This window comes from Micromys minutus (genome assembly GCF_963924665.1).
Source record: "Micromys minutus genome assembly, chromosome: 7".
Taxonomy (NCBI): domain Eukaryota; kingdom Metazoa; phylum Chordata; class Mammalia; order Rodentia; family Muridae; genus Micromys; species Micromys minutus.
In genome coordinates, this window is record NC_137976.1 from 70,116,010 (window position 1) to 70,138,401 (window position 22,392).

Below are 22,392 nucleotides of genomic sequence, written 5' to 3' on the forward strand. Positions count from 1 at the left end.
TCTTTCTCTCTCTCTCTTTCTCTCTCTCTCTTTCTCTCTCTCTCTTTCTCTCTCTCTCTCTTTCTCTCTCTCTCTCTCTCTCTCTCTCTCTTTTCTCTCTCTCTCTCTTTCTCTCTCTCTCTCTTTCTCTCTCTCATCTCTCTCTCTCTCTCTCTTTCTCTCTCTTTCTCTCTTTCCTCCTCTTTCTCTCTTTCTCTCTTTCTCTCTCTCTTTCTTTCTTTCTTTCTTTCTTTTTTTTGAGACAATGTCTCACCATGAAGCTTTGGCTAGCCTGAAACTCACTATGTAGACCAGGTTGGCCCCAAACTCATAGAGACCCTCCTGCCTCTGCCTCCAGAGTGTTGGAATTAAAAAGTATGAGTCACTGCAGCCAGCTAAAGACTGCTCCATTTTATGACGCTACCCTGTGCCTCCCTCCAAGTTGTGCCTCAACCAGCCACAAACACAAATATGTCACATGCAGCTAGACGGCCTTTAGGGGCAGTACAGCCTCCTCCATAATCAGCAATGCCACACAACCTCCAAGAACACAGCCAGGTCAGCATTAGGGACTCTGTCAGCATGTCACTCCAAGTCCCCACTCTTGTTGTATCCTCCTACATTTCATTTGTTTGGTGCCACCATGGGCAATGGCCATACCCTGATCTGAAGTCTCTAGAAGAAGGAAAGGGCAGGACATAACAAAATCGTGTGGCCAGGAGGACCCTGGACTGCAAAGCTAGGACCCATCCCTTCACACATACAAAGAACGTCACCTGAACCATGGACAGGTCTTCTGTAAATGGCCTGACAGTCTGACCTCTTTTAGAGCATTCTTTACACAAACTCCCTGATTTCCTCGACTTGGCTGAATTGTAAATCTACACCACGTGCTATCTCACAAGGTTGGGACATCTGGCTTCTCAACTGAATGTATCTGAAGGAAGAGTCATCATCTTCTGTGAAAATAAAATATACCCCTGACAGGACCAGTCAAGGCACTAGGCTGAGAGGTTAGCTAGTGTGCATTCAGCCCAATAATCAACTAAATCTTGCTTCAATCTCAGATCTTATTTCCCACAAAAAAGGCGCAATCATTTCTAATGACTACAGAAAAGCACACATACTTGTCAGGAAACTAAAGCCAATACCTGCACCACAGGGCAATTCTAACCTCTACTATTTGATTCCTTTACTGAAGTGGGTCCATTTGAACTTCAAAATCCCAGCTTCTGCTGCTGCAAGGCCCTGGTTGCTGCTGTCCTGACCCTGGCAGGGCAGTCGTGAGTGTGGGGACCCAGCCATAGCTTGCAAAGGAGTCTGATAAAGTTGTATTTCTCTTTCTTTCTGTTGCTTGTTTGTTCTCTTCAGCAGAGGTAAAAGGGTGGCTGAAAGATCCAGGCTGGTCTTAGCTGCCCTGTGTGTTTTGGGGGAGAGGGTGGGAATGATGGGTGAGAAATCGCACCATATCGCATACAGATTTGCCTTCTCTGCTTTGCTTGGTGGAGGGAGGCAGATTTAATTCTTTAGAGAAAGTTAGGTGACTTTGCCCTCAGTAGCCAACTAGGGAGACTGTACTCCTAGACAAATCAGGAAAGACATGGGGAAGAAATCTGAGGCTTGTGGATTAACCCCCTTGAGAGAAATGTGAGAACCGATCTTGTAGGAGATTTGCGGTTCACACACAGCCCCACAGAGCACATTCTGTATCCGTTCTGTCAAGAGACAAAGTGATCCACTCCCAGCTGTTGTGGGCAAGCCTGTCTTCTGGAGCAAGTGGCTCCATCCATGTATCAGGCCAGTCTGGGTACAGAGCAGGCTTGACATTTGTCACCTGCTTGTGCTTTGGGGGATGAGAAGGGGACAAAGAGAAAGAAAGAGCAGATACAGAATCGAAACAGGAAAAGTAGAAGACAAGTTCCCCGGGTCACTTCTCTCAGCCTGTTCTCTGAGAGTGTCTGGGACTGTTGTAGCTTTTGAAGAGGAATTGAAGTTTCAAATGTACACAGAAATGTACCTTTCAGAGGTGTATACGTTACTTTCTTTAGCAAAGACAGCAGCAGCCACAACATCTCTGATACCTCCACCAGCTGGTCTTCTGCTTTGCACAGCAACCTTCCCAACTCGGGGCATACTTCAGGAGAGGCCCAGAGGGGCAGACCTCTCTGTGGTGAATCAAGCCCACAAAGCTAGTGTGCTCATGGGTGGCTTTAGGTGGTACATGCACATGAGAATCACCTGCCAAGTGTTTAAACACCTACACTTGGTCCCCCAGCCAGGAGATTTTGGTTTAATTGCTCTGGGCCAGGCCCCAGGCACAGGTGTGCTTTAAGGTACCCCAGGAGGCTCTAATCTGAGCCAGAGCTGAGAACCATTTGATTACAATAGGAGAGGGTCTCGGCTTCACACGAGTCATTGGAACACATTTCTGACAGTCCCCATTGTCTGGCTTTCCAGCTGGTGTGGGATTGAAAGCTGCATATTCAGAGGGAGAGCAAGGCTGCTGATGGTATGAGTGACATATAGCAGGACAATGTATCCGCTCTGATCACAAGGTAAGGACAGAAATCCATCAGAAGGAAACAGCATTCACCCCCCCCCCCCACACACACACACATCCCATTTATAGTGAAGCCTGAGAAAATCGTCGAAGGGGAGTCAGGAGAGTGAGGGCTATAGTGTCCCAGGCAAGCAACCCACATTGTCCCTGGTGTGTAAGGCATATGTAGACAGGTGCTACCAAGATGCCTTCACTGGGTTATTAACCCATTTTACAGGTGAAGAAACTAAGGCGGATCCTTAACTCAATCAATTTTGAATTGGCAGTGAAGTTTAAAGCCAGAGTCTGTTGTTTTATTGATTTTTCAAACAGGGTTTCAATACAGACCCTCCAAGCTGTCCCCAAACTCCTAATTCTTCTGATTCTTCAACGTGAATCATCATGGAAGGCACAAGTCGAGATTAAAGTGTCAGCGGCGGGTTCATTTGATTTGAAGGCCTGTCTGTTTGACCCCGCGCTCACACGTGTTTGGATGCGCTGCGTCTGTCTGTTATGTACTCGTTATGATGACCCAGAGCCTAGTAATGAATCATGCTGAAGCCATCTGCTAAAGATGTTCACTTAAAGGGCAGTCACACACGTGCATGTGAGCAAACACACACAAATACTCTCTCCCTCACAGTGATGAAAGAACTGGGCATCCATTTGGGAAATAAATAAATAATACAAGTTATTTCCCAACTCACACCATCCATCAAAATGGATACCAGATGGCTAAAGGCGGAAATGAAACCATCAAGGTACTGGAGGAAAATAGAAGTGAATATTTTATAATCTTGGGATGGGGAAAGGACTTTCTAAACATGTCAACAAAAGCAGAAACCATAGAGGGAAAGATTGATAGATTTGACTACATAAAAAATTAAAAACTTATGTACATCAAAAACAAGCATAAATTGAAAAAATACTCAACCTCACTAACATTCAAAGAAAGGCAAATTAAAGCAGCAATAAGGGGCTCTTTTTTTTTTCTCTGCTGATCAGATCGGCGGTGATTAAAAAGAATGATAATACTGAGAACAGGGAGGGAAACCAGCATCCCACATGGGTGGAGGCAGCGGGAATCTCTACATGTTTCTGGAAGACATTTTGACTCAGTGTATAAGGAGAACCCAAGAAGGCACATACTTTTGACCTAGTAATGAAAACATATTTTGTGAACAACTCTGATCATTACACATGCATGCATACTCAAAATGGCCACTGAGGCCAGATGTTCCAAAAAGAAAAATCGGGGGTGTGGGGTGGGGGGGACTGAGAATATGGAAGCTAAATGTTTGACAAAACTGAACTAGTCAAATAAATTGTGATGTACCACCCAGTAGAGCACAGCATTCAAACAGGACGCTGGCAAGCAGACCGATGTTATGGGACAGGGAGCCCCCAACCTAAACACAGGTAAAGCTCGCAGTTTCAGTTACTATCAAACCAGTGAGCAAAGGCAGGTCTTTAAATAAATGGGGCTTGGCTAACCAGGGGAAAAAACTGGACCAATATTTCTAACAGCACAAAGGCTAATCTTCAACTAAACCAGAGATATAAATGCAGAAAACAAACCAGAAGAATTATAGAATTCCTTTATAATCTCAGAGTAATGAAGACATTTCTAAGCCATGCAACATTTACATGATGAAATAAAAGACTGACAGATACATCTACAGATTTATTAAAATATATTAAATATATTTAATTATATACTTAAATATAATTTTAAAACATAAAAATGCAAAATCTATAATTAAAATATATTTAGAAATATCAAAATTCTTGCTTGGCGAAAAACACCCAAACCAAACTAATCCTGTGATCCAGCTCTTGGGATGCAGAGGCAAGAGGGCTTTGAGTTTGAGACAACTTAGTAAAACCCTGACTCGTTAAAAAAAAAAGAGAGAGATCCTGTCAGAAAGGAAGGAAGGAAGAAGGGAGAAAAGAGGGAGGGAGGGAGGGGATGAAGGAAGGGAGGGAGAGAGGAGGGAGGGAGGAGAAAGAAGGGAGGGAGGGAAGGAAAGAAAGAGGGAGGAAAGAGGGAGGAAGGAGGAAGGGGAGGGAGGGAGAGAAGGCAAAAGGGAAGAGGTAAGGAGGAGAGAGGGAGGGAGGAAAGAGGCAGGGAGAAGGAGGGAGGGAGGAGGAGGAAGGAAGGAGGGAGGGAGGAGGAGGAGGAAGGAAGGAGGAGGAGGAAGGAAGGAGGGAGGAATGAAGGGAGGGACATAGACAAGCTTTGCTCCTTTGTAAGTGCTTGCTGCATACAGGTATTTGTCTCTTTGTCCATCCTGCCCATCTCTGGCTTCTGACAGCCAGACCAGGAAGCGGAGACCCTGACGGGACACGTTTGCAGTTGACTATATTGTCAAAAGGAGCCGTGGAAAGTGGTGGCATGAGAGGGACAATCAGGCCACCCGGTGAAATGGACACACGGTGATAATACTCAAGCCGTGCTATTTTTTCTCTTTTATTCTTGAATTTTACTTTTTGAACTATGTGGAAGTATTTTATCTGTTTAGAGTGAAATCAATTTAATATATAACTGCAATTTCTTTTGTGTCATCATAAAGAAGAGTTCACGATTGTCTAGTGCAGAAAGTAGGTCAAGAAACAGAAGTGTATGTCAAATAAGCTTAATTTTGTCTTTTGAAATCTTGAATTTAGGGCTGAGGATGTAGCCAGCATTGGTACAATGTCCATGGCTGCACCCCCATCACCACATGACACCAGGCATGGAGACACCCTGTAATCCCAGCACTTGGGCCATGAGTTCATGGCCAGTCTGGTCTACAGAGAGAGTTCCAGGACAGCCAGACCCACACAAAGAAACCCTGTCTCAAAAGAGTATCTATAAAAAGATTCAGGACATATGTTACCAAGTATTAGCTCTCTGTGTGTGACAGTGGCCCCATGTGGATCTCTCTCTCTCTCTCTCTCTCTCTCTCTCCTCTCCCTCTCTCTCCCTCTCTCTCCTCAACAATAAACAATATGGTCTTTAAAGAGTTAAAATCAAAACACAGATCTCTCAAGAAACATTCTGAATGTTTCATAATTTACCCATCCTAGGTGACTGCATGTGTAGGGGGTCTGCCTAACTGGATAGGCTGTCTGCACCCACTGATCTAAGGCAGCAGTAAACATGGCCATGAGCCCCAGCAGAGGTGTTTAACCTCTCTTTTGTTCCCTTGAGCACCCCTGAGTGCCAGGGTCGAATACAACAGAAGTACCTGTGTATAAAAGCCAGATGCTGAGGCAAGGCTAGCTTCCTAGGAACGGATGGTTTAGCCATTTGCCTTGCAACAGGAAGGGCTGGTTCAAGGACAGCATGTATAATGAGTGGCCAGGGCAGCAAAGGTGGTCTTAAGGGCCCAGTCCATGCCCAGGCACTCCCCTGCCAACTTCTCCTACAGTCTGCTTGGTCATCCTAGTCTTATACTGAACTTGTTAAAAAGAAAGCTTGGAGAGGAGGCGGGGGTGGGGTGGGGGATGTTTAGCCTATGGGATGGCTCAGAGGATAAAGGTAGTTGCCACTAAGCCTGGTGAATTCATTCTTGGGACCCAAAAGTGGACTCAATTCTCAAAACCTGTCCTCAGTGGATAAGAGCACCGGCTGTTCTGACTTCAGTTCCCAGCAACCGCATGGCGGCTCACAACCATCTGTAATGGGATCTGACGCCCCCTTCTGGCCTGCATATGTACAAGCAGACAGAGGACCTATCTATTTTGTATATTTAAAAAAAATTTTTTTTCACATAAATAAAAATGTGAAAAATGCAGTTCAAGGTAAGACCTCCTCCTGCAAAAAGGCCAGGAGAGGGTGAGCCCTGAGGTGCACAAAACCCCCAGGTCTCAGGTTTTCCACTGTTCCTGAGAATCTATGGCAATACCCTCCAACCTGGCCTCTTCCCTCCCATCTCTCCCCTGTCCAGCCCATTCTCTGAGGCCACCACCCTTCTGGAAATACAGCTAATTATTTTATTCCTGGGATCAAAGCATATTGTCCAAAACAGTGTTTTTCTAATCCTACCATTAGAAGCCCACCACACAGCAGACAAAAGGAAGAAATGCCTTCCGTTCTCCCGGAGGATTTTGTAGCCTGAAGTCCTGGACATCAGGCTTCTCTGGGAAGCCTCCTATGTTCTCTTAAAGACTCATGAGATTTTTGCATCCTGTTGCACAGTATGTCTGAATTTCTTTTCTTATATGAAATTGTTTAAGATTATCTCGCTCCAGGAAAACAGATGCTTCTGAAGGGTAACTGTGTTTATGGAGAGACTTTAAATGTCCTCTTGGGAGACCACCAGTGGGGCACAAGGCAAGCTCTGGTGAGCAAGTTTTTATGGTTTGACCCTCACTTCCTACACTTCCCCATCGTCACTGGGTCACCTGGACTCCTGCCCTTTCCTGACGCGCCATCTTCCTCCCAGTCCCGAGGGGACACTGCCTACTTGTTGACAACCAACCCACTCCTCCAAAGCTCATGGGGGTGACCAAAGACCCACTTCTGTGCTATGCCTATGCTTTGGAAGCAGTGGCTTGGTGTTCGAGTCCTGACCCCATTCTTCACAGCAGACATCTTTACTAATTTCTCCATCACATCTACAAACTCCTCAAAAGGCTGTTATAGGAGGGATGTAAGAGTCAAGCTACCCAGTACGTAACCCAGGCTCCCTTACCCTTCTCCAGCTCCTACTGCACGGTATATACCTGCTTTACATGTATTCACTAAGGAAGACTGAGAATCGCCATGACTCGGGGGAGGAGGGTGGAACATAAGAGCTGCAGGAGAGAAAGCCAATCAGCTATGTAAAAATTCAGGTAATTGGCCATTGGCCACTTCCCCCATTGGGCCCCGGGGGAGGGGTAGCAGAGGAAGGTTTGGGGGTCTCAGGAATACCCGACGGGAGCATTTGCAAACAGGGGAAGGTTTAGGAGAGCCCAACCTTTGAGCTAGTCACTGCATATCATAAATTAACTGGTGTGTTTGTGTGTGTTTTGTTCGAGAATCCAGATGGATCCTGGGTGGGTGAGATGGTATGACCTGCTGGGAACCAAAGTGGTGTGGCTTAGCTAAAGCTACAAGCACCTACCTGGGGCTACTTACCGCTGCCTGTAACTCCAGCTTTAGTGATCTGAAGCCTCCTTTTGAGTACTGAAGTCCCTCTCTTCCACAAACATACAAATAAAGTAAAAATTGAACTTTAAAAAAACTAATCAGTTTAGTGTATGTGGTATATATGTGCATGTGTGTATGCCTGTGCGGGTGCCTGTGCGGGTGCACTTGCCTTTGCATGTGTGTGGAGGTCTGAGGTCAGCATCAGGAATCTTCCTCCAGCATGCTCCACCTTGTTTATTCATTTTTTATTTCTTTGTTTTGGGGGACAGGAGCCCCAGGTTGGCCAGCACTGGATCATGTGCTACTCCTTGTACAGGGGAGTTGGGGATCTGAACTCAGGTTCTTGTGCATTTCCCCACTGAGCCTTGTGAGTTCTCATTTCTCTTTGAATACCCAGAGTGTTCTCTGCCATGCCTGCAGAAGCTCGCTGGGAGCCACCCACCAAGAGCATAAACACCTTGAGAGTGAAGCCCCGCCTCCCTACCTCCTGGAGCACCTGACTCAGCCTTGTGCTTAGAACACGCCTAGTAACTGCTGGTGGCACAAACAAAAGTTTCACATCTATGACGTGGGCGGGAAGGTGCGGGGAGAAGCCCTCTCCAAATGAGCCGCTATGCAGAAAGGATCATTGTCACAGGAGGCAGAGCTGGAGGCAAGTTCTTCTATCCACAAGGACCAGCGCCCCCAATTACACCAGCTGGCCTCCACTTCTGTTCGAGCCCGATTAAAAAGCACCCTCTCTCCAGTGTCTGGAAACCCCTGCAAGGAAAGTTTGCTGCCCAAAGTTGGCTTTTGACTAGAGTCTTAATAAGAGGCTTCAGCAGGCTGAGTGGAGAGACAATGTCACTTTAGAAGAGCAGCTGGAAGCGGCAGTTAGAAGAATTATTTTAATGAATACATTTCCTTTCAATTGTATGGGAATATCAAGATCCCATTAGAATGGGGAAGCAATTAGAACTAATAAAGATGAATGCACAGTGCTCAGTGCATGCGGAATAACAAGTAGCCAACAAAGGGACTCCCTGAGCAGGCTCTGATCCAAGTGAGGCCAAAGCCAGCAGAGGGGAGAGGCTCGGCTCAGCCACTCAAAGCCACCGTGTCCTGCACATTCTGAGCACGGCCTGGCCCACAAATGGTGTGAGTTGTGGCTCCAAGTTGGGGGGGTGGCCCCCACCCCCTCCTGGGTCAGCCTCTTGGGGGTTGAGATGGACTGTTGGCAGCCCCTTGGCAACAGCCATTCAAACCAGGGCTCTGGCCCCAAGCCAGCTTCTAGCTTGTTCCTCCAACTAGGCCTCATTGTGTCCAGGTGGCAAATGCCTTCTCATCAACGCTCCTTAGAGGTTTGGAGAGGGACTGGGACAGTGAGGAGGGAAGAAAGGGTGAATGAGAAGGGGCCCTCTGCCCTGCATCCCTTCTCTCCCCTCCTCCATGCCCACAGCCTGTGCCTCCTCTGAGTTTGGGGTTATGTTACAGTCAGTGGTGAGTCACAGGCTGCCAAACACAGAAGTACTGTTGCTTACACAATTGCTCTTCAAACAGCAACAAACAATTTTCATTACCCAAGTCAGATCAAATCATTCGCCTGGCCATCCCGCCTCACTCGTAGCCACACAAACAGGCCTAGAGCCTCCTGCATTGCCCATTCCACTCTGACAGCCCTGGCCTACGCTCTGCCTTGGGCTCCGAGGACAGACAAAGCTCTTTCTCTGCTTCATTTGAGCTGGGTCTGCTGCATGGCTGTCAAGAAGCAAGGGAGACACAGTCACCTCTGCAGGGAGGCTCCGCTCCATTGTGGGCCAGCATGCTAGCACCTGTGTGCAGGGTTGCCGGACTTCCAAGCCTGCGTCTAGGAGATGTCCAACACGATAAGCCTGGCACTCCACCAGAGTATTCACTGGCCCCTAATGCAGTGTCTGTACTTGACATTTCTTTGTTTAATCTCTTTTGGCCAGACATTTTTTTGAACCAGGAATGTGTAAACTCATTCCGAAACGTCTGTATGAGAAGTCAGTTTGCACATTTATTACTAGGATGTTTCTATTTCTTCTCTTTAAAAAAAAAAAAAAAATTCTTCACAATCTTCTTAGGACCTTGAAATAACTCCATGGCGTAGACAACCAGGACTCACTGAGCCCAGTGATGAGGACACACAGGCCCTGGGTCCAGTGTCCTACACAAGGTCACATGACAGTGGGTAAGAACCTGGCTCAGTGCAGACCGACACATTTCCCACACCTCCACAAAGTACAGCATTCCAGGAGACGTCACCCTGAGATTCTTTGTTTCCACTGTAACTCCTTATCCCCGCCCCACCCCCACCCACCCTCTACACACTGCATGAAGCAGCAAGGGCTGGAAAAGGCACCTAGAGGATTTGTATCTACAGTCACCAAAGGGCTTGCTTTGCTCTCATGCCCTTTCCACAGCTCAGATAAAGACTGAGAAGTTTCCAGGTAGATCAGGTGACAACCGGGAACAATTGCTGCATATGTCTCCTTCAGAACAACCCTGGCAAGGATAAAACCGCATCTGTGCACCAACCATGCCCCTGGCCTCCCACACCTGAAGGCCTATTCCTAAATGTATAATTCTGGAGTGTAATGTATACACTATGGAGTGCATCGGTATACAGTTGGGCAAATTGTACCGAATGTAGTCTCGTAGTGGAGAAACAGAGAATGCTCATGTTCACAGAGCTGCTGCCAACCCTTTCCAGTGAGACCCACCACTGCTCTCCAGGGTCCTAACCATACCACTTAGGTTAGTTCACCTACACCTAGTGTGCCTTGCACACACCCTATCACAGGTGTTCCCCTGTCGCTGGTACCTTCTCTGTCTCTCTGTAGGTGTTACGGCCGCCAGGGTCACTGTATATTGTCAGTACTTGGTTCTCTTTCAGAAACTCCCTATTGAAAAATGGAATCATGAAATTTTCTGGTTAAGTGGCTGGAGCTGGAAGAAATTATACAGAATGAGGTCACCAAGGCCCGGGAAGACAAACCAAACGCTGCACATTCTCTCCCATCGGCTGACCCCAGTTTCGAGTCATCTGCTGTGGAGTTTAACTTGCAGTGCAAGTGGAAGCCAGGAAATTGGAAGGGGACTCTGGGGTGCTTCAGGGGAAAGGGGAGACTCTAAATAAAATAAAAGAAGACAAGTGGACCAGTGAGGGGTGGGAAGACTTAGGCAGGGGAGGGATCAGAGGCTGGGGAAGGGATAGCCCAAAGGAAAGTGGTTTGAAAGAGCCATGTGGACTGGCACAGGGGGGTTGGGGGGAGAGGACAGGAGCTAACCTAAGGATAGATGTTCAGCAGCAGAGCCTGCCTGCTACAATACTAACCTTCCGGACAACGTGTGCCCAGTGGTATAGTGGTGGAAAGACTGTTGAGGGCTAACTGCTTTGTTTGTTTGTTTACTTGATTGCTTTTAGTTAGCCAATTTATTTATTTATTTTTGGAGACAGGGTCTCTTTATGTGGCATTGGCTGTCCTAGAACTCACTGTGTAGACCAGACTGGCCTCAAACTCAGACACCCAAACAGCCTCTGCCTCTAGAATTAAAGGCATGCATCACCATGTTGAGCCTGTTTTGATTGGACTTGAGGCCGGTTCTGTAGGAGAGAATTCATACCTGCTTCTGTAGTTCTGGTCAGAAGCCCATGGCTAGAGAGGCTGTCGGCTGTGGAACAGAACTTGCTATTATTATTGTCTTGCTGTTCAACTGACTTCCGAATGCTTATGTTTACATCCACAGACCTTGGCTGCCCTCAGCCACGGTCAGAGAATCTTCTTTCGGCAGTGGACAGCAGACAGTGGAGAGTTCACTTCTGAACATAACTTCTACTTCCTGTATAGGACTATCTCTCAACCCAGCTGCCAACTTCAGGAGTTCAGAGGGGCACAGCTGGCCTTGTCGACCGCTGACCTTCTCTCATAGAAGAAGTGGTGGGAAGGAGCAGGGGACCCTCACCTTAGTAACTAAGTTCTGTCATGATTGAATGTGGCCTCAGAGGAAGCCTAGAAGTTCCTAGGCTGGGAAGAAGTGGGGAGAGCCCTCCATGGGGGGGGAGTCCTCATGTGAGTGGTATGCACACGCTCTGGTACAGCAATGCTCAGTCAGTAAGCCCAATAAACCCATGGGTTTCCCAGAGTGAACTTTGGTAAAATTGCACTTCGGTTTACTGCTGAGATCCTGGGAGAAAGAGCAGACTGTGTTTCTGTCTCCCCACAGGTGAGGAATTTTAGCAACACTGGGGCACTCAGGAACGAACAGCATCTGTGATTTATGTGCACAAGGCCAAGCCAAGCAAACGTCCAGCATGGATGGAGGAGGCGCTCAAGATGCCCCACTCCTGAGTTACTATTGACAGCTTTCAACTGCTGTGGGAGGGGGTGTCATTCTTCTTTTGAGGCACAGGCAGTGATAGGTTGCCCATGTTCTAGTGATAACCCCATTCCCGTGCACACATGGCAACACTAATTGGACTAAATGGTTATTTAAAAGAAGAAGGAGGGGGAGGGGAAGGAAAGGGGAAGAGGAGGAAGAAGAAAAAGAAGATGAAGATGATGGTGAAGAAGAGGAGGAGGAGGAGGAGGAGAAGGAGAAGGAGAAGGAGAAGGAGAAGGAGAAGGAGAAGGAGAAGGAGAAGGAGAAGGAGAAGGAGAAGGAGAAGGAGAAGGAGAAGAAGAAGAAGAAGAAGAAGAAGAAGAAGAAGAAGAAGAAGAAGAAGAAGAAGAAGAAGAAATAAACTAGGGAAAGTAGTGTTTTCAGGAGGATCCAGAGGAAGATAGGAGTAAACGGGAGGTGGATATGCCCATATTTCACTGTATATAAGTGTGAAATTTCAAAGCAATAGGTCTTAAAAGGAGAATTTTGTTTCTTAAATGACTTGAGAAAAACAACAAGGATAACACGGTGACGCTGTACATTAATTTGGAAAGTGGAGGGGAAACTTTGGGAAACTTGGAATTAAGTAGATGTAAGTCAGCTGATATTTTAATTAAAATAATAGTTCAGTTAAAATGATTATTGTTGTTTTTTAAATCCATCTAAATTATTGCTAATTTGTCTCTTAAAGTGTTTTTCTTTTCACAGGTATCTCTCCTGAATCTTTTCTTGACCAGTCTTGCTATAACAAGTGGATTACTTTATCTTCCTAACTGCCCACCCCCTTCCCCCTTTGAGACAGGGTTTCTCTGTGTAGCCCTGGCTGTTCTGGAACTCACTTTGTGGATCAGGCTGGCCTTGAACTCACAGAGATCTGCCTGCCTCTGCCTCTCGAATACTGGACTCAAAGGTGTACCCGGCTTCATCAGCTGTCCTTAGACAAAGGGCACCAGCACAGCAACCCAGTCAGTAATCACGAAGACTGAAAGGGTTCAGAATTCTGGGTCCAAATTTCCAGTCTAACACATGACAGATGAGTGGTTTGAGGCAGGTAATTTAACCTCTCTGTGACTGTTTTCCCATTTGTAAAATGAGGATAATAATACTTTTGCTAATAGGGATTTGGGAGGACTAAATTATATTGTACATAAAAGGGTTGGCACAATGCTAACTAGCAATTGCCTCAGGCCAGACTATAATCAACATCCTCCGACCTCACTCACACACCTCAGTCTTCGGAAGTCATATGATATTAATGACTGTATATTTTCAAAGATATTTTTGAAGCAGGGTCACACTAAGTAGCCCTGGCTAGATTTGAATTCTTAATCCTCCTGCCTCTTGTGCTGGAATTATAGGCATAAGCCGCCATAGATGGATTTATTTCTGAAGAATTAGAGAAGAAACATTTCACATTTAAGCCTAGAAAAGATTGGTTGCCTACTCTAAATATGTAACTGTTATTTCCTAAGTGGGGAGTGGCCTTCCATAATCTGTTCATTAGCTGTGGGCTGTGAGCTGAGAGACTTTGGACCTAAAATCATCCCTCCTTTAGGATGGTTTCTTAGGGAGAATAAGAGAACAAAATTGAGAACAATCATAACATAAAGCAAAGTATACATCAATGCATCTATCAATTCAGTAAAGAGTGTGGTCTCTAAACGTGTGGAATGCAAGTTCAAATCTCAGCTGTGCAATGTTTGGCAAGTTATTTAACTCTTCTGTGTGTGACCTCACTTTTAAAACGAGGACATTTACTCAGCTGGGAGCTGTATCCGTGATTAATAGCTAAGGTGCTGGATACTCAGTGTGTGCCAAGCACAACCTTAAATGTACATGTGCATTACTTAATCTCCACAGTGCTGCTGCTACTATTATACCGATTTTTATCAATAATGTAGCTAAGGGGCAAAAAGTTTTAGCTAACTTGTCCAACATTATGTAGTTGGAAAATAGCAAACACCACAGGAAAAATTCAACCATTTGTAAAATGTACGTGAGCATCAAGTATAGGGGGAAAATGCTTTTACAACAAAGCCTAGCACATGGATGTTAAATAAACATAATTGCTGTGGTAGTTCAGAAATAACAGTATAAATTCCATGCATGACCTCCAAGGAACACTTTTGAAAGGTGACCTTTAAGCTTAGCCCTGAAGAATGAAGATGATTTTAAAGGATGGGGATACCGGGTAGGAGAGGGAATTTCAGAGTGGGGGAGGAGGAGAGATGTTAAGTGCGAGGCGGACAGGGTTAAAGGGGGGTATGAGAGTAATTTTGATGGGGTGGGGGAATGTTTTCTTCCCTCTAGCCAGTCACCACCGGCTCGTGCGCGCGTGGTATGCGCTCCCTCAGTGCATCTCTTATCACCGCACAAGGTGCTGTCCTCACCTTCCAATTAACCACTGAATAGTATTTCAGACTGACTCCAGGAACCTGTTCCGGACTGTAGATAGGCATCCTCTCCACATGCCCCCGAGGCCGCAGACAAAGACTGCAGTCTTTCCTCGTGTGTCCAGATAAATTTTATTTTCCCTAGTATCCTGTCCGAGTCCTTCTCTAACTCACCATCCCAGCCTTGTCCCTGTGCAGGCGGCACTTGAGCCTGAATGTCTGACCTGACATAAGCACTTACTAAAAGAATGTGCCCGAACTCCGTTCTGTGCTGTTTCTTGCACAGAGGACCTTGCCCACCCGCAATGGCTGCTTGCAGCGTTTACCCCGAGGCACACGCACACACTCCCCGCGGCGCCTGCACCTGCAGGAGCCGTCGCTGGTCGCCAGCCTGAGAGGAAACGGAAAGGCTGCGAGCGGCTCCCCGCCGCCATCTTGGCCAAGCAAGCCGGAAGTGGCGAGCCCAGACTGCGGCTGCGCGGCCGTGGGCGGGTGTGGGGCTCGCCGCGACCTCTCGATGCTCCCGCCGCCGTCTCTTCTGGCCTGTTCGCACAGTCTCTGGGGTGGCACGCCGGGCACCGCCTGCCCGAAGGCATGGGGCAGAAGCCTGAGAGTGGGACAGCCCTGCTGCCTCCCGCCCGGGCGAGCCCAGGTCCTGGCCGCCTCCCAGCGCCATCTGATAGGACTGCCGCCGGCTCAGAGCAGTTTCTGCCGGTGAAGGACGGGAAGAAGAGCCTCTTCGCACGCTCCGAGACGGTGAAAGGTGTTATCAGAGACTTGAAGGGTCAGCACCTCAAGGGCCGCAGAGCATCGCGGTACGTTTTTGCTTTCTAGCTGAAATTTCACAGCTCCATCGCAAGCACCACACTACATCCTGACCAACAGGTTAAATAAAATGTCTTGAAGGGTTGGAGGAGGATCTGGGAAGAGATGGCCCCAGATTAGGTCTCTTAGTGATGCTCATGGGCCTGACCTACATGAAAGGTAATAGCACAGTTCTGGGAAATGCAGAGTTGGTTGTGGGGTGCTTCCATCAAAGAATCTACTTTGGGTACCCAAAATGGCTTATTATGGAAGTTTCTGTTCATCAGGGATGCCTTAGTTACAGACAGGTGCCTCACACCAAACCATCGGAATATGAATTCTCTTTTACTACTCAAAGCAACCTGGAAAATCACCAAGATGGAATAAGTGGGATTCATGTCCAGGCTCCAGAAGAATGAACCACTGAATTGTCCGGAGGCGTAACGAGTCGAGGCTACATAGGGCCCATGCGGTGGCCAATCTCCACTGCTGGTGAGGGTGGGGGAAAGGTGGCCAGAAAGGGCCTGGTGGGCTTGGTATCTGCTGTCGTTGAGTTGTAAGTAATGTAATTTCTGAGAAAACTGTGAAACTTTAGTTTTTATATCTTATATATTGTTAGGTTTTGTTACTTTTAATATATTAAATTGCTGTTTATAAGTGAGATCGTTCTTTTTTCCTATAGAATTTTGTTGTACTTTTGCTGATTTTGTAAAACGAGACGTAAAACTTTGTATTTTAATCTGTGGGTCTGAATGCTTTGTGCAGCATTGTAATTCTGGTCCTTGATTGGCATGAAGGGACCCAGCAGGTAGGTGTGTGTGTGTGTGTGTGTGTGTAGCTTATTTGATGCCAAGCCTCTGGCATTTTTTGTCTTTTATTAAAATAAAATATAAAAAGACCAGCATGTACTCTGTTGACCTGTATTTTAGTGATCTAGGAAAAGTTAAATGCAGTCAATGTGAATCATATCCTGGCACACTTAATAAACTTGTTAAGCATCTTACATTTTGTGTTGCACAGTTAAGGACGTTTGGGAATAGAATATGTCTTACGTTTCATGGGAATAGTAAATAAACCGGAAATTACAATACGATGAATGAAATGTCACAAAAGGGATATGTGATCTAGCTGAGGTGATTGAATGAGGCTTGCTTAAGGTTACCTTTAATCCCCTCAGACTTTGGGGGAGGCCAGGGGAAGAAATAAAAAAGAGATGGAGGAGTTGGAAGTGGTATTAAGAACACTGATCATTTTCAGTCACATAATCCTCATTGGGCGCTCTTATTCTGTGGTAGTGTATTAGAGTGTACACTATTGTGACTGTGGTCAGGTTGGCCCTCACAGCCTTCCTTTTCTTGACCCCTATAAGGTCCCTCTTCTATGAAAACCTTCAGAAGCCACATAGTGCCTGAAATAGTGAAACACATCTTCCCACCAAGAAGCTACACTTCAAGATCTGTCCCGTGCACCAGGAAACCTGGTGCTTGTGGTCTGGGGTTCAGTCTGCCGCTTTCCTACTTAGTGGAGACCTGTAGACACCCTCATATCCTCAGTACTCATGGGGATTAGCTCATGGGCTCTACTCTGGGAATAAATTGTTTAGAAATGACTAGCAGGGGCCCTGAAAGGAGTGAACTCACTAGAGATGGGCATTAGGGAGCTGTGTCCTGAGAGCAGCCACAATAGAGAGGCTGTCTTCTATTTATCGACGACTTTTTTTTGCTACTTTTATATTCAAATAGTATTCCTTGACTATGGTATGGTTGTCAAGGGACGTATTTTAGGACAGGAGTTCAGGGATTCAATGATTCAGATCCAAGAAATCAGAACAAAATGTCTCAGCTGATAGGCAGTTTAGTAATGATTAAAAATGGCTCCTGGGTAGATTATAATTCATGTGGAGATGACCTTATGTGTAGCAAGCTAATTAAAATGGGAATAATACTTTTGCCTTTAAGGAGCAATACCTTCTCTCGGGCAGAGGTCAGAAGCATGAGCATCAAGGATCGGATTACTTGATTTTTGTCTCAGTCACTTAGTTATCAAGTATCACAGAACCCAGGTCCCTTCCACCCATACCAGGGTGTTTCGTTCTAGCACCAGGTCCCCATTCCTGACTGAGTATACATGTGTGATTTTGGTTATCACATCTCCAAGAACAAGTGAGTCTCGAGTGATGACCCTCATTGAGTTGCAGCTCCTTGTTTAAAGGAGAGAAGTAGAGAACCCTGAGTTTTACTGGTGATGAAAGCCTGCCTTGCTCAGGGTCACACATGTAAAGAGGCAGCAGAGACAAGACATTCATTAAACGTAAGTTACAAGCCAAAGGCATTTTCCACTACTTCTTTACAAGCACACTGCAAAGTATTACTAAGTATCTACATTTTAGATACACTTACTCAATGCCCCCAATGAGCCAGCTCTTCGTGTTTTACATGTTTGTAACCATCTTAGAGGGAAGATAGGATCTTCCATTCCACTTAGCCAACAAGAACAAAGACTACAGAGCTCTCAGCCAGACAGCATGGTGTTAGAGTTGAAGTCTTTCTGAGTCAAGAGTTTCCACCTTGCATTGTTGTAGCTGGTCTTGGAGCTTCTTCCAGCCTCTAAGTGTGTATCACAGACTTATCTTTCTTCAAGCACCATGGTGTTTCTCAAGATACAAGGGAAGACTCTAGCTACTGTGATTTCAATAGGACATTGGCCCACAGAAATACAAAAGAAGGCATCATAAGGTTGGGGTATTACTGGTGAACTTTGATCCCAGGGCTCTCTCAGAATGTTGGTTACACATAAAATATGTAGTTTGCTCAGACTTAGCTTGACTCTCGTAGGCCATGTTTCCTTAGTCTTCAGTCTCCACTTCTAGTAAGCCCAAATTAGTCTTTTGTGTCACAGACCAACAGAGTAATGTTTTGTTCAGCAAATGTCACTCCTAGGTGTGTTTCCAGGTGGTAAGAGAAAGGTTGGCAGAACTTGTACCCTTGCCTCAGGATGAAAGCTGTCCCATGTCACAGGTGCTACCATCAGCATTGGAGAAGGTCTGAGAGTGGCTCTGGGTTCATGTTGGACAATGGGAAGATATCTCAGCTGTAAGAGCTCTTAACAGATTATTTAATGACGTTGGGGATTGAACCCAATATCTTAGTTATGCTAGTAAGTACACTAGCACTGAACTACATCTCCAGCCCACAGAGACAATATCCCAGGATGCAGCCCAGCCTGGCTTGCAATGCTACGTAGCTGTGCTGGCTTCAAACTCCTCCCTGTTGGGATTACAGATGTGACACAACACCTGGCTCTCCAGGAATTCTGGTGCTAGAGTCAGGACTCGTGACCTACCAGAACTTGGATAGCAGGTTTTTGGAAACCACCTTGGGTTGATTGCGGCTGTCCCACGATCAGGCAGGCACATAGCGCTCCAGAGGTGGCAGCTCATTTGTAGCTTGTACAAGTTAGGCCTCACTTCATGGGCCCAGCCCCAGTTTCCACTTGAGGTAATGATTTTTCATGCCTTGGTCATGGTAGCAATTGATACTTATGTAAATTATACCTCAAATTGTGCAGCCCAGCAAAGATGGCAACAATTACCTCCGGGCAGAAACAAGCATCATAAGGAAGTTGGGCATCCTGAAAAATATCCTGATCAAGGCCTTTAGAAGTCATGGCTATGTGACCTTGAACAAGGATCCCGATTCTCAGTACAGGCCCAGGAAACAGTTTAGTGGGTGATTGAAGTAGGGGTCATGAGATCCCACCCCGGTACCTCCTGGTGAATAACCATAGCAGCTAGCGATTGCTAAGCCTTTAGCTGAGAATGATAACCGCATGGTCTCCTGCATCTGCACAGCAGCCCTGTGAGGCACATTGCACGTTGTCAACATTGAGATCCCATAAGAAAACCACAGGAAAGAACACTTCTGCCGCTCTCTCAATATTCAAGTCGAATGTCTGGGCTGCTCAGCGAGGCCCTGCCTAAAGAAGGAAAAGAAAAACAAGATGGAGTTGAGAGGGAAGGGAGGGAATGCTCAGGTACTGCATCTTGCATTCCAACCTGGGCATCTAGTCTGGGCTGGGAAATAGAAGCAGTGGGCAGTGGTGCCGTATTTGGCAAGTTGGCTTCTCTGGCTGAGGACTCTGAAGGCAGCCCACTTTGGAGGAATGATGCTCCTGAGACATCTCCAGGGGGTGTCCGTGTGGTGAAGGAGGAGCATCCAGTACCTGAGCCATACCTGACACTAAAGTAAAAGGCATATCCAGCTCCTGAAACACATTGATCCCCAACCCCACTTTGCCTATGGATAACAAGATGGCCCCAACGGGGATTTTAGCCTCTCTTACTTTGGGGTCTTTGACACAGACACCTTCAAGACTAGACTTAGGAAGAGATCTAGCAAAGCCCCTCCCACTGTATCCGACACTTGGCGAATACTGTTATTATGACACGTATCACTCAACAGATATGTATTGAGCAACTTCTAGATGGCCAGCGTACACACAGGTGACAAGGTTACAACAGAGGACAAACTGGAAAACATCTTTGTGCTCGGAGAGCTCGTGAGCTAGAGCAAGGAGAGTAGAGCTAGGTATGCCCAGCATGCAGGACGAGGACCTGTGTTGTAAGTGGGAAGGAAGTAAGAAGTGGAGAGAGTGTGGGAGACAACGCACAGAGAATCCCTAAGTATTCTAAGAGGTGGCATTTGAGTCACAAATAAAGCAGGAAGTATAGATGCTGACTATAAGTGAGTGTGGGGGTCCTTGGCAGAGAGAATGTGAGGCCTGAAGGCCCAGGCGGCAGCAGGTCAGGTGTATCCAGAAACAGCTCCAGCAAGAGTCAGTGGGAGGGTTGGGTGGGAGAGGTTTCTCAGCTAAAGGGGCAGCAGGCTGGCGTTTGTTGGTCTGCACTGACTGTTGGCCCAACGCTGAACCCCAGAGCTGCTGCAGGACCCACCTTAGGGGCACAGCTTCAGCCAAACTCGAGGGGATAGATGATGACTATATTCTCCATAGCTTTGGCTTTTCTAAGTCTGGATGCTTAATGGTGGGGAAATTGGAAGGTTTAAGAAAAATACAAAAAAGGGGATGATGATGGTGTGTGTGTGTGTGTGTGTGTGTGTGTGTGTGTGGTGTTGGTAGCAGTGGGAAGCAGCCATGATTAGCAGTGCATAATGGCTCTCCATGCCCAGCATACTTTATTTTCATTACCTGAGTATAAATGACCTGTGCGATTTGTTTTGTTGTTGTTGTTTTGTTATATTTACTTATTTTTAAGCTTTTGTTTCTTCATTTTGATTCATTTGTTTTTTTTAAAATACATTTATTTATTATATACAAGTACACTATAGCTGTCTTCAGACACACCAGAAGAGGGCATCAGATCTCATTACAGATGGTTGTGAGCCACCATGTGGTTGCCAGGATTTGAACTCAGGACCACTGGAATAGCAGTCAGTGCTCTTAACCACTGAGCCATCTTTTCAGTGATTCATTTGTTTTATGTGAGTACACCGTAGCTGTCCTCAGACACACCAGAAGAGGGCATCAGATCTCATCATAGATGGTTGTGAGCCACCATGTGGTTGCTGGGATTTGAACTCAGGACCTCTGAAAGAGCAGTCAGTGCTCTAACCACTGAGCCCCTGATTTACTTATTTTTAGTTTTATGTGTATGGTTGTTTTGCCTGCATGTATGGCCACCATATGCTTGCAGTGCTCCTAGAAGCCAGAAGAGGGCATTGGATTCCGAGGAATTGTAGTCACAGGCCATTGTGAGCTGTGGGCTCTGGGTGCTAGGAATGAAAGCCAGGTCCCCTTCAAGAACAACAAATGCTTGCTTTCTTCCTTCCTTCCTTCCTTCCTTCCTTCCTTCCTTCCTTCCTTTCTTCCTTTCTTTCTTTCTTTTTGGACACAGGGTTTCTCTATGTAGACCAGGCTGGCCTTGAACTCAGAGCCTCCTGAGTGCTGGGATTAAAGACGTGGGCCACCACCACCCAAAAACAAATGCCCTTAACTGTTTATCTCTTAACTCCAGCCTTGACTTGAAGTATTCATTGTGAGCTTCTATTCACAGTGTCACATAAGGAATATTCTCTCAAGATTTCCTGAGGCTTACTGCTGGGTTTTGTTGTTTGTTTAGGTTTTGAGACAGGGTCTCATGTAGCCTAGCCCAGCCTCAAACCTGTATGTAGCAAAGGATGGTCTTGAACTCCTGATCCCCCTGTCTCCATCTCTTACATGCTGATTCTGGTATGCCTGGTGATTCAGCATTTCTGAGAGCTCCCAAGTAGAGTCGCTTGCATGGTGACACAAAGCCATCTGTACACTGCACTTCCGACTTGGGCTCATGGAAGCCCATCAAAGAATCCTGCAGGAGATGCCACTTGTGGGGTCTCCAGCTTCCATGTACGATGCCTTGTGTCAGTCTTCTAGGAGTTTGGTGCCACATTCGAGAGCTTCAAAGATATGTTAGGTTATATGCAGTAATGGGTGCAGAATTCTCAACACCCCCTCTCCATGTCACAGTATGTTCCCTAGACCCCAAGGTAATGGTGCCAGGTCCTTCCAACCTCCTCAGAAAGGCCACTTACCTGCTTGCTGTGGCTTACAGCAACTCACCTGACTTCTGCAGAAAACAGCCCTTTTCATGGAGACAGTTAGATTCTCTTCCAGTTCTCAAACTTCAGGGAAGAGAAAGAGGAGGCGGTGTCTTCTCCCAAGGCATGGCTGTGTGCTTTGCTGAACCAGAAGTTAGCATCAGGCCAACAGTGACTATTCAGTCATCTTCGGTCTGCGATGATTTTCCCAAAGCAAAGCAAATCGCCTCCGAGTTGGATTTACTAGTGATTGAACTCACTAGTCCTAGCAGACTGCTAGCAATGTGGAGCAGCTCTTCATCCTGAATGCTCAGGCTGTCAAAGCCACAGGATGCAGTGCAGCCAGAGCCGACATGCAGCTTAAAGACGGGATTTCGGTGAAAGGCTGGGATGGGAAAAAGGGATTCGGGCAGGAGAAGCAACTTTATTAGAGTGCAGGGTGTCTGGTGCCCTGGAAACAATGACACCCCCTCAGGATTGAACCTCAAGTCCCTGGCTGGACAGAGCAGCTGGGAGGCAGTGGAGGAAGAGAGCACCAGGCACTTGATGGTGCTGGAGGGAAATTGAAGGGCTAATGGG

At 46.5% G+C, this 22,392-nt stretch overlaps 1 protein-coding gene across 1 annotated transcript in view; it reads left to right on the forward strand.

Moving 5' to 3' along the window:
• The window catches only part of LIPH (lipase H), a gene marked incomplete at its 3' end in the record, with an annotated part of 32,559 nt that extends 17,309 nt beyond the window's left edge, over positions 1-15,250 (forward strand). Inside the window, exon 5 of the mRNA XM_080919538.1 lies at positions 14,703-15,250. Within this exon, the coding sequence (XP_080775664.1) occupies positions 14,703-15,250 (548 nt within the window). The remainder of the gene's footprint in view (positions 1-14,702) is intronic.
• Between the last annotated feature and the right edge of the window lie 7,142 nt (positions 15,251-22,392).